Source organism: Conger conger, chromosome 12 (assembly GCF_963514075.1).
Source record: "Conger conger chromosome 12, fConCon1.1, whole genome shotgun sequence".
NCBI classification, from domain to species: domain Eukaryota; kingdom Metazoa; phylum Chordata; class Actinopteri; order Anguilliformes; family Congridae; genus Conger; species Conger conger.
This window is the reverse complement of record NC_083771.1, coordinates 9,586,855-9,603,111: the sequence shown is the minus strand read 5'-3', so window position 1 is coordinate 9,603,111 and position 16,257 is coordinate 9,586,855. Positions and strand designations below refer to the sequence as shown.

The 16,257-nt window shown below is 43.7% G+C and overlaps 1 protein-coding gene across 1 annotated transcript in view; it reads left to right on the top strand.

Annotated features, from left to right (window-relative positions):
* Nucleotides 1-1,049: 1,049 nt before the first annotated feature.
* ass1 (argininosuccinate synthase 1) overlaps nt 1,050-16,257 on the top strand; it is a 25,379-nt gene continuing 10,171 nt past the window's right edge. Inside the window, exons 1-10 of the mRNA XM_061262063.1 lie at nt 1,050-1,187; nt 2,156-2,303; nt 5,102-5,170; nt 5,729-5,917; nt 9,847-9,903; nt 10,605-10,679; nt 11,806-11,876; nt 12,251-12,281; nt 13,615-13,705; nt 15,956-16,028. Of these exons, the coding sequence (XP_061118047.1) occupies nt 2,202-2,303; nt 5,102-5,170; nt 5,729-5,917; nt 9,847-9,903; nt 10,605-10,679; nt 11,806-11,876; nt 12,251-12,281; nt 13,615-13,705; nt 15,956-16,028 (758 nt within the window). The 5' untranslated portion in view covers nt 1,050-1,187; nt 2,156-2,201. The remainder of the gene's footprint in view (nt 1,188-2,155; nt 2,304-5,101; nt 5,171-5,728; nt 5,918-9,846; nt 9,904-10,604; nt 10,680-11,805; nt 11,877-12,250; nt 12,282-13,614; nt 13,706-15,955; nt 16,029-16,257) is intronic.

The following is a 16,257-nucleotide window of genomic DNA, read 5'->3' as shown; positions in this document are numbered from 1 at the left end:
TTTTGCATACAAAAGTGTACCTTTTTTGATAAGAAATGCCCCCATTATGTCAAGCGGGAAGACATTTATCTTTTATATAACCTGTTTTTTAATGATCATATTAATTATTTCTGTTTTTCCAATTGTCATTTTCTCATACCTCAAAAGAACTGTCCCCAATATTTTATGTCATGGGCCCCTCTGGTTTGGGAATTTCCCCCATCTTAATATATGAGTGGAAAAACACTAGCCCTTATGTTGTTTTTAATGAACCTATTCATCACTGGTGTCTGTGTCAGTTTCATAATCTCTCCTTGACTTCCTCCAAACTTTGATTTCATGCAAGCCAGACGTTAAAGCCTGCCACCATCCCAACACCCTCTTCAGGTGCCCCTTTTTGTGGCGCCTTAAGGGATCTACAAAGGACATCCAGCCAATAGCTGAGTGTAAATCATTAATCATTAATTTTCTTTCGGTATTGACATCCCTTCCGTTTTCCTTATTTTTGTTTTTCTTTAGCCGGGCATTGTGCCCCTCCCCTGTAGGGTTGGGGTATTCTCAGTCAGAACTTTAACCTTGCTCCTTAAAACCCTAAATCTAAGTCCCCCGACTTCAGACTCCTCTACTGACAAGTATGGCTGCTCATTCTCTGAACCACATATTTTTCTTCTTACGGGCGTTCTTACTACCACCTCGATGGCGTGTGCGAGGGGTTAACAATGCATTCCTTTCTAACCCATCCCCCGTCAATCTCTCATCAGGGGGGCCTAGGGCCGGGTCCTCGACAGTAGTTTCTGCCAGAAACTTTCTGGACCATGTTGCTGTAGAGGCAGTGGTTAGTGTGTGTCTGCGTCCACGCTTGCTCGCAGATCATGGGAAATATCGTTGCAAGGTGAATGAACAGAACGATATCACGCTCACTACTGGTAATGGAAAATAATGTCGTTCTACGACACCGAGTCCGACTTTTGAATTTTGAAAAAAACATTCCGGCATGCGCAACATCACGCCCCCTTTCCGAAAATGGATCTCGCCATTTGATTGGCTCGCAGTCCTGCCTTGACCACTCCTTAAAATCTCGTTCGTTCATATATCATCACCTTTCTGGGAAACTGTGCTGCACTTTTGCAAGAAGGAGCCTGTTACGGAGTGAAAAGCGAACAGTCCAGGTTTGGCCACGAAAAACTCTTGCAGTCACAAAGTTCATCGTAAGTGTTTTCCTAGTATTGGTTGTAGGCCTATATATATTATTCACCAGTCTGCCAGTATATACATGTGCGTCCCGGGTTGTGTGGCAATATTTGCAGGGAACAAGATAGGCTATATTGTGTTCATACCGCAACAGCAAATTATATAGGCTAATTGTTAAACAATTCACCGACAAGATCAAATCTCGCAATGTGATTGGTTCATAGCAGTGATAACATACACCAATGCGCGTTCTAATGCTTGTTCACAGTTCTATTTCTTCACTCCGCGGCGAAGCAGTCATTCAAGTCAAAATGAAAAGATGCCCGTTAGCCACCTTCCATCAAATGTTGCCCAGAATTTGCAAGCAGGGGCGCAGAGATACTGCCTCCGCTTAAACGTGAATCGGAAATGTGGGTCTTGATTTGCGAGAGAGACTTGTGTCAATACGCAGCCAGAAGTGCGAGAGCCTATGGTTACCGAAACGTGGGAACTCTGTGGATTGTGGAACATAAAAAGGCATATACTGTTGTTTGCTCATGCTCATTGCTCATGCTATTACTACTTTACGGGAACTACTTTCTTGTAATTTTTTCTTGTAAAGAAACTTAATAAAAAAGCTGTTTTGATTGAATTGTGTCTATAATATCTATATTATTATGTCTGGTAACATTGTTTTGTATAAAAAAACAATAACTCACTCCTGGACGTAAAAGCTATAGAAATTTTATCACAGCAACACCCTGTGTTATTGTAAGATTTTTGTGTTAAAGCATTGTTACGAGACAATTGTAAATCCCTTCCTATCATTGTAAAAGGCTCACATGTTGACTCACCCTATGCCTGTGTTTATAGTCATTAAATTCTGGTTTCAAAATATACAGGTGACTGACCGACACTCAACCAAAACATTGTATACCTCGGGGGGGGGGGGTAAGTTTTGTATTTGTATTGTAAGTTGTGGAATATTATCTGTATTCCCTTACAGGCTGTAAGATCCCGTGTGGCTTGTTGGACTGCCATTGGCTTACGTCATGTCAAAAGGGACCGTGGTTCTGGCATACAGCGGGGGGCTGGACACCTCCTGTATTCTGGTGTGGCTCCAGGAACAGGGCTATGATGTCATCACTTACCTGGTATGTGACAGGGCACTTTCTTACAGGTGCAACATTGGTAGTCTGCTCGATATGCTTGTGATTGTTTTCGGAATGTTGGTCTGAACAAGCAATCATCAAATCTGGACCTCAAATCCAGGTAATTAGCTGAATAATTAGTGTTACTGATTGGCCAGACTGTCTTCACATCAGACTCCCCGGTACAGGGAGGGTGGAGAACCAGCAGTTCTCTGACCATGACTAACGATCATCCCTGGTCCAAACGATGGTCTCCAAACGCATTATGGTACTTCTGCTACCAATACACTCCAGTTTCAGTTGATAAAACATCTACATGTTGGCTTCTTAATTAATTTTTCCTTTAACTGCATTAGTCCTTAAACCTTTTCTCATGGGTCCCAATAAAATAATATTTGATGTGGGACCCATTCCCATAGAGTACTTTTAATATATCATACACCATGCCTTGTTTTAATAATAATGCCATATATTATAGCTGTCCACTTGTACTTTGAGAAAATAAGAAGCTATATACACATCCTTGAAATCTCATGGTGAAGGAGGCACTTTCAATACAAAAAAGTTTTATATAAAACTTTTGAAAGTGCCTCCTTCACCATAGAATTCAAGGATGTGTATATAGCTTCTTATTTTATATATATATATATATATATATATATATATATTATATATACAGTACTGTGCAGAAGTTTTAGGCACCCTAGACTTTATTATATATATGTTTTTTTTTGTGTGTGTGTTAGTATAAAATAACACATTTGAGATTTCAGAATATTCATTTCCCAAAATATTTAAGTTTACAGAGACATTTTTGTATTTAATTTTTAAAAGTAACATATTACTGTAAGCAATTAACTACTTTTTACATAAACTTGATCAAGGCTGTTTGATACCAGAAGCAAGGAGCCATCCAGAGTCTGCAGAAAAACTTGGAATGCTTGGAACAACCTCCCTGCTGATTGTCTTATAGAACTGCAGGACAGCGTTGGCTGTTTTGCAGTTTTAACGCTGAAGGGTGGTCACAAAAAATATTGATTTGATTCAGTTTTTAACTATTCTGCCAAATTACTCAAATGTAATGTAAAATGTATCGTATGTTTATTTAGGACCTTTCATTGAATTATTTTTGAAAGAATCTTATCTGTACAGAATGCTATACAGGTGCCTAAGACTTTTGCACAGTACTGTATATATTTTAAATCAGTCGTAATGATAACAATTCTGAGTGAACTTGGGGATGACTGTGTCTGTTTGCAGTGTGTATTTGGGATGGGGATTTGGGGGGTGGGGGGATTAAGCGTGGTCTTGCACACGTGTCATGCCTTTTGGGGGGAGAACTGCTAACGGGGCAGAATTTCCACCTGTCTGACGCCAAATAAAGGGGGGAGTTGACTGGAGCAGTGTCGGCGGCTGCTGGCTAGCGTGACAAGCGCCGGTGTTTGCACAGGGTGTTGTTTTTTGAAAGATGGGCAAGAGAGACAGAAAGGAGGGTAAAGACTGACCAAAAAAAACCATTACTGTCCCCCAGGGTATATGAGGTCCTATATTAGACAGGAATGTTGTGTAAGTCAGAACCAGAAAGCCCTGTTAATACAGACAGTCTTATTCAGAATGGTGAGGGGCTTTTCCTAAGACTGGAAGCAGGCAGTCATGCTGATGCGAAGCACAAATGCTGTCAGAGCTGCTCCTCAGAAAGCTAAGCCCTCTGTTCGGTGGAACATCATGACTAGCAGTGAAGTGACCCATGGAAAGCTTGGGAGATAGCCAAACAACCCTAACCTCAACAGCCCTCAATGGAGCCCACAGCCTTGGCCTTTCCTTCTCTTCCAGAGGACACTGGAACAATGTTCTTTTGAAATGATTATATCTCCGGGTTTACACATTACACATTATCCACAGTGTCTTGTTGAGGCTGCTGGGAGCTGTTCTCAGGTCTAGAGTCCAGCACTCTGATTGGCCCCAAGAAAACAAAGCTGCACCAGCCATTGGTTAATTCACACACTTTGGGTTGTTCATTTTCCAAATGTAAAGCAGTGGCCAAGCAACAAGCAACAGCCTGTAGCGTAGTGGTTCAGGTGCATGACCGGGACCCGCAAGGTCGGTGGTTCAATCCCCGGTCAACCCACAATAAGACAGGAGGTCTTAGTCCACACAGCCGTTGGGCCCTTGAGCAAGGCCCTTCACCCTGCATTGCTCCATGGGAGGATTGTCTCCTGCTTAGTCTAATCAACTGTATGTTGCTCTGGATAGGAGCATCTGCCAAATGGCATTAATATCATGTAAAAAAATGTATCTTGTTACTGTAGTTAGTCCGAATTCCTTACTGACTTGGCCTATATGCCATGTGTAGTGGAAATAGTCTGTAGTTTATTCTAGTAACCATGATATCCACTTTTTGTACAAGGCGGGACAGCCAAGCAGGGAGCCAATTAACAGGCATCTCTGTGGGGTGCTCATGGGTGGTCAACCAATGAGAAGCAGAGTGCCCAACAGTGGGTACGGCCTGAGTGGAAAATCAGCACCCACCAGTCTCTGGCCGCATCGGAGACAACTTAATTTCCTACTATTGAGTCTACAAGTTGTATCCAACTTGTATGCAACTTGCATACTCAATAGCAGGCAAGTAAGTTTCCGACATGGCCACTGTCTCTGTTTCTGTCCATGACCCACAGTCAAGGAATGGCTTTGAGAGAGATCATTGCATACATGTAGCTGCCATTTTAACCAAGCCATTTTAATAATGCAAGGCAAGATTTCCTCTTTCCTGCTTTTTTTTTTCCTGATTTTGTCTGTCCCAGGCGAATATCGGACAGGATGAGGATTTTGAAGCAGCCCGCAAGAAAGCGGAGAGTCTTGGAGCCAAAAAGGTGAGAGCTGGAGGTGGAGTAGTGTTTGGGGTGAGATGCCCCTTCCCCGGGACAGGAGGGTTGGTATAACAGGCACTTATATGGAAGGGGGTTTGGTTATTATACGCATATGTGCAGGCATCTTGCCAGAGTCACTGACGTGACTGTAGTGGGGTCAAAGTTAAGATATCATTGATGGATGATGGGCGGCGGCCTGTAGCGTAGTGGTTAAGGTTAAGGACTGGGACAGCCCTTAACCCTGCATCGCTCCAGGGGAGGATTGTCTCCTGCTTAGTCTAACCAACTGTACGTCGCTCTGGATAGGAGCATCTGCCAAACGCCATTAATGTAATGTAATGTGAAGTTACATGCATCTGCATGTGTACCTCGTCTCTCAAAGGTAACACCACAGTACTCTCCTCGTGCCTGATTGGAGATATGGGTGTAATGAAATAACCTGATCACGATACGACATGTTAGCGATGCTCTGAACAACAGGATCCATTCTCTGTGTTAAAGTAAAATCCTCCATGAGCTGGTTGCCCCGTTCTGGTCGCTCACGTTTTTGACTGTCCTCAGATGTTCATTGAGGACCTGCAGGCGGAGTTTGTGGAGCAGTTCATCTGGCCCGCGGTCCAGGCCAATGCCATTTACGAGGACCGCTACCTGCTAGGCAGCTCCCTCGCCCGGCCCTGCATCGCCCGCCGGCAGGTCCAGATCGCCCGCCAGGAGGGCGCGCAGTTCGTCTCCCATGGAGCCACCGGGAAGGTCAGACGACCCCCTGCTCTTCAGCCCAATCTCTGCACATGTTGTGGAGATAACCGCTCCGAATTACAGTCTGTACTTCAAAAAGCGCTACGTTCTTTACAGAATGCACGCAAACTGACTGCATTTATCTGACAAACAAGTTTTCTGACTTGCAGTTCAATACTAAGTCTAACCGCAAGTCTTTTTCCGCAAGCAAGAATTTTCTGTAGCTTTCTGTTTTTCCACCTTGGAAAGAAAGGTGTATCAGCAAGCTGCTTCTGATATTTCAGTGTACACAAAGCTATTGCAGTACTTTGCCTAACCTTCACATATAGGATTCCCAAGATGGCTTCTTATCTAGCACTACGAACCCTTAATGACCTCAAACAACTGTAGTTGAGTATGCAGATGAGTATGTAATAATTCTTACTCTGTTACATGGTGAAAAACTGGAAGTGAGATCACATGAAAGGAAGGATTTGCCTTAAAATCTTTTGGAGTGTTATGGCATTCTTCACAATTCAGGATGTTACAAAACTGGATCGTGTTTTTGGTTTGTGGCTAGCAGGATTACATAATCAAAAGCGGCAAAAAAAAACTTTTGCCCTGCAATTCATGGTAAACTCAAGCTCTTATAGCATGGATATTATTTACCACTCCTGAGATAAGATTACCTGTTTTTTTTGTTTTTTTGATGATATTTGATGATTGAATCTTGGAAGCCTGCACTGATGAGATTAAATTCAAATTAGCTGGTGCAACCTTTAATGGGTGCGGCACAGAACTACACAACAGCACTCTTCCCAGCTGAAATAAAACTGCTCAGGCAAGGTTTTAAAACAGTTGGTGACGGGTCAAAGACATGCTACCACAAGCCAAATTGAAAATCTGCCCATTCTTTGCCAGAAGTGAAACCATACTGTGAAGCCTGTTGCCGTAAGCATCAGGGTGATTCGCACACAAACCGTATTCAACATGCCACTCGTGGCAGCAACTAAATGCATAAAAGCATGCAGACATGGTCAAGAGGTTCGGGCCAATTGTCAGAATGGGGAAGAAATTTGATCCAAGTGACTTTGGCAGTGGAATGATTGTTGGTGCCAGACAGGGTGGTTTGAGTATCTGATCTTTTGGGATTTTCACGCTCAACAGTCTCTAGAGTTTGCAGAGAATGGTGCGAAAAACAAAAAACAGCCAGTGAGCAGCAGTTCTGCAGGCAAAAATGTGTTAGTTATGAGGGCGGTCAGAGGAGAAGAGCCAGACTAGTCAAAGCTGACAGGAACGTGACAGTAAGGCATTACAACAGTGGTGTGCAGAAGAGCATCTCTGAACACACAGCGCATCAAACCTCTAGTGGGTAGGCTACAACAGCAGAAGTCTAATAAATACATAATAAAGTGCTCACTGAGTGTATAATATATTATATTTTCCCAGGGGTTTAGGGGAAGGTAATCTTGTCCTATAATTTTGTTAATTACTTTGAATTTCAGTTGGTATGGTGGCTACGCCAAAACCAGTCAGGTGACATTTACATCGTTATCAGTGCCTTCTCAGACAGTAGATCTGCAGTCCCTGTTACAAGCTCTAAAGTGGTGAAATTCCCCCACCAAATTGAAAATCTGCCCATTCTTTGCTAGAAGTGAAACCATACTGTGAAGCCTGTTGCTGTAAGCATCAGGGCGATTCGCACACAAACCGTATTCAACACGCCAACACGCCAAAATGGCTTCCACCTGCTGATGTAGTCTGGTGGTTAATGTGATGGTCTCTCATGCAAATGTAGCGAAACGTTTTTAAACAGAAAGGGTGGCACGTTGATCATCCTGTTTGCTCCTGGCTGAGAAGGCATTCTGCGGGCTTTAAATCATAGGTCTACGGCATTATTGATTCAGGCTACACCCACCAAACAGTAACAATCATATCTCAAAGCCTGTTGCATACTCTTGCATGCTGTTGTGACAAAACATATCGTTCAACACAGAAACCTTAGCAAAATGTTTTCAGATTGAACATGCCCCAGGGTTCAAGGCTTACCAGCTCCTTTCCTTTTGTCTTTGTTTCGCTCACTTTGAAGAATAATCTACACTCAGTGAGCACTTTATTAGGTAGACCTGTATACCAGCTCGTTAATGCAAATATTTAATCAGCCACTCGTGGCAGCAACTAAATGCATAAAAGCATGCAGACATGGTCAAGAGGTTCAGCTGTTTTTCAGACCAATTGTCAGAATGGGGAAGAAATTTGATCCAAGTGACTTTGGCAGTGGAATGATTGTTGGTGCCAGACAGGGTGGTTTGAGTATCTGATCTTTTGGGATTTTCACGCTCAACAGTCTCTAGAGTTTGCAGAGAATGGTGCGAAAAACAAAAAACAGCCAGTGAGCAGCAGTTCTGCAGGCAAAAATGTGTTAGTTATGAGGGCGGTCAGAGGAGAAGAGCCAGACTAGTCAAAGCTGACAGGAACGTGACAGTAAGGCATTACAACAGTGGTGTGCAGAAGAGCATCTCTGAACACACAACACATCAAACCTCTAGTGAATAGGCTACAACAGCAGAAGTCTAATAAATACCTAATAAAGTGCTCACTGAGTGTATAATATATTATATTTTTCCAGGGGTTTAGGGGAAGGTAATCTTGTTCTATAATTTTGTTAATTACTTTGAATTTCAGTGCGGTATTTTGTGAAACAGAAGGGGAATTGCAGCAACAAACACCCTCGAACCACAACATGCACTGTTTTGGAAAGTTAACAGTGACAAAGTGTAGTAACTGTTCGCCGAACAGGTGAATTTATGAAATGTTCACTTTAGTGTGCTGCACAACACTATTTATACGTTTTGTCTTTTTGAAGTTTTCTTTACAAATATCCACTTGAAACACAACACTTATGCAATCGCTACTATGTTCATATTGCGTAATTTGCTTGTTGCTACCGATAAAAAACTGGTATTGTTTTCTAGCCTTCGCTTCGATAATAAGCAATAGTATATAGAGTTTCAGTGATCGCTTGTCTGGAGTGCAATTCGGGCAGCTACACGAACAATCAGAATAAGCCCCCACCAATTGGCTGTGGCAGTTAGAACCAATTTTCAACCAATGAGCTTGAATGTTGTACAGCTGTACAATGTTTTGATACAGAGTGACAGCCCGACAAATATACACTTTGAAATCCAAATTTAAGGACTATAAACACTGGCATAGGGTGAGTCAACATTTTCAGCCTTTTTCAATGATAGGAAGGGATTTACAATGGTCTTGTAACAATGTAACAATGATCCCACCTACTCACTATCTTCATTCGGCGCCTGGTAGAACCACATCTAATGCTGCCCTCAGAACACATTCCAAATATAAGTCATACATGTTGGTGTTTATGGTGGCACGGATGGTGCAGTGGGTAGCACTGCCGCCTCACAGCAAGGAGGTCCTGGGTTCGAATCCCCGTCGGCCGGGGCCTCTCTGTGCGGAGTTTGCATGTTCTCCCGTGTCTGCGTGGGTTTCCTCCGGGTACTCCGGTTTCCTCCCACAGTCCAAAGACATGCAGGTTAGGCTGATTGGAGAGTCTAAATTGCCCGTAGGTATGAGTGTGTGAGTGAATGGTGTGTGTGCCCTGTAATGGACTGGCGACCTGTCCAGGGTGTATTCCTGCCTTTCGCCCAATGTATGCTGGGATAGGCTCCAGCCCCCTGCGACCCTGTTCAGGATAAGCGGGTTAAGATAATGGATGGATGGATGGATGTTGGTGTTTCTTGTTTCTTTGGTGAAATCAATTGTTGTAGTTTCTGCTATGCCCACTGGGTGGAGCCAAATATTAAAGGATGATTCGAATGATTTTAAATGGTGAGCATTGGTTTTTTTCGGAATGATTTCTTTGGTTTTATATATTGAAAGGGCAAGGGTTCTCATTTTGTGTAAATGTTTTGTCCTAACTGCTTATTCACCTCTTGCAGGGCAACGATCAGATTCGATTTGAGCTCACGTGTTACGCCCTTTACCCTGAAGTGCAGGTATGTCATTGAGCAAAGAGATGTTATGTCCTTCAGTTCAGAGATGTTATGTCCTACAGTTCAGAGATGTTATGTCCTTGAGGTAAGAGACGTTATGACCTCGTGTTAAGAGATGCTATGTCTTTGAGTTAAAAGATGTTATGTCCGAGAATTAAGAGATGTTATGTCTGAGAGTTAAGAGATGTTATGTCCGAGAATTAAGAGATGTTATGTCTGAGAGTTAAGAGATGTTATGTCCTAGAGTTAAGAGGTGCTATGTCTTTGAGTTAAGAGACGTTATGTCCTGGAGTTAAGAGATGTTATTTCCTGGAGTTAAGAGATGTTATGTCCTAGAGTTAAGAGATGTTATGTCTGAGAGTTAAGAGATATTTTGTCCTAGAGTTAAGAGATATTGTGTCCTAGAGTTAAGAGATGCTATTTATTTGAGTTAAGAAATGTTTGGTAATACTTCAAATAACAGCCTGCAGTAACTGTATAGCTGTATAATGTTCCATATATGAATTCCCACTGGGTGAGGCTAAACATCTTTTATTTTGTAACCTATTTAACTTCAGCGTTAGAAAGATGATTGTTTATCAGAAGTAATGCCAAGCGACGTTGTGTTTATGATCCAAAGTTCTAAGCCATACTTTTAACACTTTTAACAATGTTTCTGAGCCATAGATTATGAGGAAGATGATTTTTATTTTCTATACTTCCAGGTCATTGCTCCTTGGCGGATCCCTGAGTTCTACAGTCGCTTCAAAGGGCGGGATGATCTGATGAAGTATGCACAGGTAATACTTTTGCTGCGAGTGTGTGTGAGTGTGTGTGAGTGTGAGTGTGTGTCTGAGTGTGAGTGAGTGTGTGTGTGTGTGTTAGTGTGTGTGTGTGAGTGTGTCTGAGTGTGTGTGTCTGACTGTGTGTGTGTGTGTGTGTGTGTGTGTGTGTGTGTGAGTGTGTGTGTGTATGTGTGTGTCTGAGTGTGTGTATGTGTGTGTGTCTGAGTGTGTGTGTGTGTGTGTCTGAGTGTGTGTGTGTGTGTGTCTGTCTGTCTATGTGAATGGGAGTGTGTGTGTGTGTCTGTCTTTGTGAATGGGAGTGTGTGTGTGTGTGTGTCTGTCTGTGTGTGTGTGTGTGTGTCTGTCTGTCTGTCTGTCTGTCTATGTGAATGGGAGTGTGTGTGTGTGTGTCTCTCTGTCTGTCTGTCTGTGTGAGTGAGTGTGTGTTTGTGTGTGTGTGTCTGTCTGTCTGAGTGTGTGTGTGTGTGTGTGTGTGTGTGTGTCTGTCTGTCTGTCTGTGTGAGTGGGAGTGTGGGCATGCACTGGTCCCAAATCTTGTGGGATCTCAGTCAATTCCTTTATTTTTTGTATCTGTCCTTGTATTTGTAATATATCCAGTCAATGTCTAATATTTATGAAAACAGTTTCTAAGAACCACCTCTTGGTTGATACTATATTCTTTAAATATAGCGTATCAGATGATTTTGCTTAATTGTATACTACAGTTCCAGTGTTATTGTAATGTCCATATCAAATAAAAACATCTAATCTAATCTAAGCAACAAATGATCTGAAACCAAACATCTAGATTTTGTCCACTAGAGGGCAGTCAAAGCCCTGCAAATAACATGCTACTTAAACAGTTATGGAAAGGTGGAATTTTCCATGATTTCTCTTTCTCTCTGTGTTTTCACGACTATATCGACTGTTCAGTTAACACAATTATTTAGAGACAGAGGTTATAAATAAATGAATGTGCTTGAAGACTTGTGTCTGTGCCTGTTCAGGCTGACGCTCACTGGAGAGGGAGTGACAGGTGTGAATATGAACAGGATGTGTGTTTTACGCAGATCAGGTACTGCGTGATTATCGTGTGTACCTCTCGCCCCCCTCCACTCCACGAGTCTCTCTGTCTTGGCAGGAAAAGGGGATCCCTGTGCCCGTGTCCCCAAAAGCCCCCTGGAGCATGGACGCCAACCTCATGCACATCAGGTAGGCAAGGGGGCGGGGCCACCTTACCCATGTGACTACACAAAGACAGAGCACCTAGCCTCTGGACACAGCCTATGCGATCAGAGCACAGGATTAGGCTTAGCTGAATGTTCCATTTCACAGACACATATTACACTTAGTCCTGAACTAAACTGAGTTTTGTATGGAGCCTATCCATACATAGAGTCTATTCTAGGACAAGGCTTAATCTCTGTCTTCAAAACTGTCCCTTACAAAGCTATTGGAAGCCAAACCAACCGTAGTGTTGCTGCTTAACTAATTCATGTTTTAAGTGTTGGTTTTTAAATATTGACAATCGGTTTCATTGCCTTATTGTGTTTCATGTTGTGTTTCATGTTTCCCTTTTTGTGCAGCTATGAGGCAGGAATTCTGGAGAACCCTAAGGTAAGCTAATGCTAATGCTAAATATCTGCCAGATCCGTTTGAAATAGCTAATATGAGTCCGCTTCTGGCTGTCAAGGCTGGTTTGCCAGTGAAATTATTTTTTGTTTCATGGGGTCTAATTTTTATTTTTAAAACACCCCGGGTGGTCAGAGGTCAGATATTAAAGGCTGTGACACAGCAAGGAGATTCACCCTCAGGCCATGAAACAAGTAAACTTGCCTTATAGACCTCTCTGTCTTTCTCTCTGTCTTCCTCTAACTCAATCTTTCTCTCTCTGTCTCTCTCTCTCTCTCTCTCTCTCCCTCCTTGTCAGCCTCCCTTTATTTATGTTTCCCGGGAATCCTGAGAAAGTTTCCCCACACAGACATCGGCTTGTCGTCAGAAACGCTCTCTGAAATTTCTGATTTCATGGGAGCGGTGGGGGGGGGTGTGGGGGCTGTGGTGGTGCAGTGCTCCCCAGCTGCCCCCCCCCCCCGACCCCCCGACCCCCCGACCCCCCATTGTACAGCGAGCTGGGAGGGATGTGGCTCTCAGTGACACCGTGTCGCCAAAGTGTCAGCAGCAACCATGACTGACAGGGGCCTCATTCCCCCACAGCCCTGTCCAGTGCCCTTCAATGCAAATTATAATACAATACTACATCTGATGGATATGCTTTTACAATTTGTACTTTGGTTCTTGGTTTGTTAGTTGGTTAACAATAGTTAACGTGAAACTGGTGTATTAAGGTTAGGCAACTCTCCGCTTCCCTACACGTCTGGGAATGTGGTTCGCGCAGTATCGCTCATATCTGGAGAATTGGTGAATGCCTTAGACGGGACGGGACTGTGACCACATAAACACCACAAGCAATGGGCTAAAATTGTGCTTGAGAACTCTAGCAATACCGTTGGTCAGAACACTTTTGGCAAATTCTGGTTGCCTAATTTTGTTGTGCCCTCGTTCAACTGTGACTGGAGTTTCCACAGCGGAGTGACATTTCCTGGTCCTATGAGGCGAAGGGTTGTTATTGAGTGGCGTGGCATCCTCCCATTAGAGCAAGCTGTCCAAGTGGTTCTGCCTTGTTTCGTTTTGCTTCTTGGACGTTCGGAAGTATCGTTTCGTCACAGAGAGTGGCCACTGTGTGGAAGGGCTCGCCAGGTCATGTCCTTAGTGGATGCAGAAGCTCTGGGGCTTTTCAAGAGCAGGTTTGATATGGTGCTTGATACTGTCTGGCCTTTTGGTCAACTAAGCAGTAGGTGCACTTCCAAGTGGTGGGCCTGTTCTCATCATGATGTTGCGATGTTATGTTAAAAGGGCTTTTGAAAGTGTTGAGAGTACTCTTGTGTTCCAGACTCACAGACCCTCTGACCTGTATCTGATGACCAAGAACCCTGAGGACTCGCCCAACACCCCCGACGTGCTGGAGATCGAGTTCCTCAAAGGTCTGTCTCTCTCTCTCTCTCTCTCTCTCTCTCACACACACTCTCCTCTTTCTCTCATTCTAATTTCTACTGTCTGTAGTTTCTGACCCCTGGCTTCTGCTGGGACATCACTGAACACTGCATTTAAGGAGTTAAGATCAGAAGGGCTGTCTTCCTAATATCAGCATTAAACAGAAACGCCCAGAGGGCCGTGCAGAAACAGGATGGCACAACTGACCCCCATTACTGTGGCCCACCCAGAACTGGAGGGGTTCACACACCCTGGGTCCTCTGTCGGTCAGTGGACCGCCTTGGGGGCACAACGAGATGATTCATTATCCGTCCGGTGGTTGGTTGGTGGAAGGGGGACGGGGCTCTTGCTGGCTTTTGTGGTGGGGAACTCCGAATCCAGGCTTCATTTTTGAGGCTCATTTCCTGGTCTTGTTGAGAGCTCACTGGCTCTAGTACACGTGCTTCAGCCACCTGTTTCATTGCAAGTCAATAGTTCCAATACTGTATAAAGGTGTTTCCTCGCAAAGTGAAGACAAACGAAGTGTCGATGCCAGTAAGCAGGCCATCGTGGGGTGGGAAAATCTGAATAGGCCAAGACTTAGCCAAAACATTGGCTGTGTCAAAACCATCTGTTTGGTAAATTGTTTGGAACAAGAAGCATGACACACTGGTAAGCAACAACAAACAACCAAGCAGACTGCAGAAGCCCACTGTAGTGGATGATCAAGTTTGCTGAAAAGTACATAAAAAAACTGTAGAGTTCTGGAATGAAGTCTTATGGACTGATGAGAGGAGCATTAACCTGTATAAAAGTGATAGAAAGAGAAAGGGAAAAGTGTGGATTAAGAGAGGAACTGCTCATGATCCAAAGCATACGACCTCATCTGTGAAACATGGTGGTAGTAGTGCTATGGGGTGGTATGGCTGCCACTTGCAACTTATTCTTATTGATTACATGCTTGCTGATGGCAGCAGCTGCTGGATTAACTCAGAAGTGTACAGAAGCACCAGATATGGATGTTAATACCCTTAAATGAAAGCAGACTCCCTGCACTTTAACCTCATATTTATTGCTTCATTTCAAATTCAATGCGCTGTAGTGAAGAGCCAAAAAACAAAAATTGTGTCACTGTCCAAATACTTACAAACTACACTGTTTTGACTGTGAAACAGTGTTGTGACTGTGAGGTCAGGCTCTTAAGTTGCTTGCACGCAGCCCTATGTGTAACTACAGCTAAAAGCACCCCTACTGACTAACTAGCTACCATGCAATCTCCTATAGTCTTTTAAATGACATTACATTATTGCCATTTGGCAGACCTACTGTACGTACGCTCTTATCCAGAGCGACGTGCAGTTGATTAGACTAAGCAGGAGACAAACCTCCCCTGGAGCAATGCAGGATTAAGGGCCTTGCTCAAGGGCCCAACAGCTGTGCGGATCTTATTGTGGGGGATCGAACCACCGACCTTGCAGGTCCCAGTCATTTACCCTAACCACTACGCTACAGGCCGCCCTAAATAAAGTCAGCCCATGCTGACTAATATTAGCACGCACTCATGTTTAGCAGGCTTAAGACTCTCCACAAGGGGGGGCTATTCACACTCATAGTGCTTCACATCAGTGTGTCCCTGTTGATATACAAAGTGTATTTGAATTTGAATTTGGGCTAAGTGGAAATTCTCTGGGTCATTTCTGTGGTTGAAGAAGCTTGCTTTGTGCTGAAATGCATTTCTCTTAGTTTTTTTGTGTAAAGTATGAACCGGTATGCCAAAATATAAATTGAAGCTTCTTTTATCTTTAAATTCCCCTTGTCCATGAAGCAGGGTCAGTGCTTTGGAAAGGAAATCAGTCTTGCTATATTTTCATTTTAATAATATTGAGTCTAATGAGAAGTAGTAATTTAGTAGTAATCCTTGCTGCCTAGATTTTTAGTTATTAATATGTATTGAGCACCTTTTTTTCTGGGGGGAGAGTGAAGAACTAATGTTCTAGTTAATATGTATCAGAGTTGTCAGATTTTGTGATTTTTGTGGATCCTGTCCCTGGAGCCTTTCACACCGACCTCCCCCCAAAAAAAGAATATTTTCTACAATAAAATTTTTTCATTCATCCCCGCCCCCCCCCCCCCCCCCCCCTTCACCCCCTGCCTCAGCTTCATTTAAATACCCGTGAACACGGCGGAGGAAAAAGTGAAAAGTGGTAATTTTTCCTACAACTGTGTCTGCCGCTGGTATTGTGCCCCCGGTTCACCCCCAGTCCAGTGTGAGCGGAGGAGAACACAGGCGCTCAGAGTCCTGGGGGGCTGGCCCCCTCCGGCCCTCTCCACGCCGCCCGCTCCATTCTTCTGAGCCCCTAATCTCATTATTAACCCCTCGCTGCGGTGAGGCACGTCGTGGCCCGTGGGATCGGTGCGTTCTTGCGGTTTAGGGATTTCTCCTTTCTTTTTTTGTGGGGAGAAGGGCCTTGGCAGGACGACAAAGCCTTGTCTGAGAATATTTGTTGAGTCTTATGTGTCTCAGTCTTATGTTTCATTCTGGCGGGGCTTCTTACTATAGTGC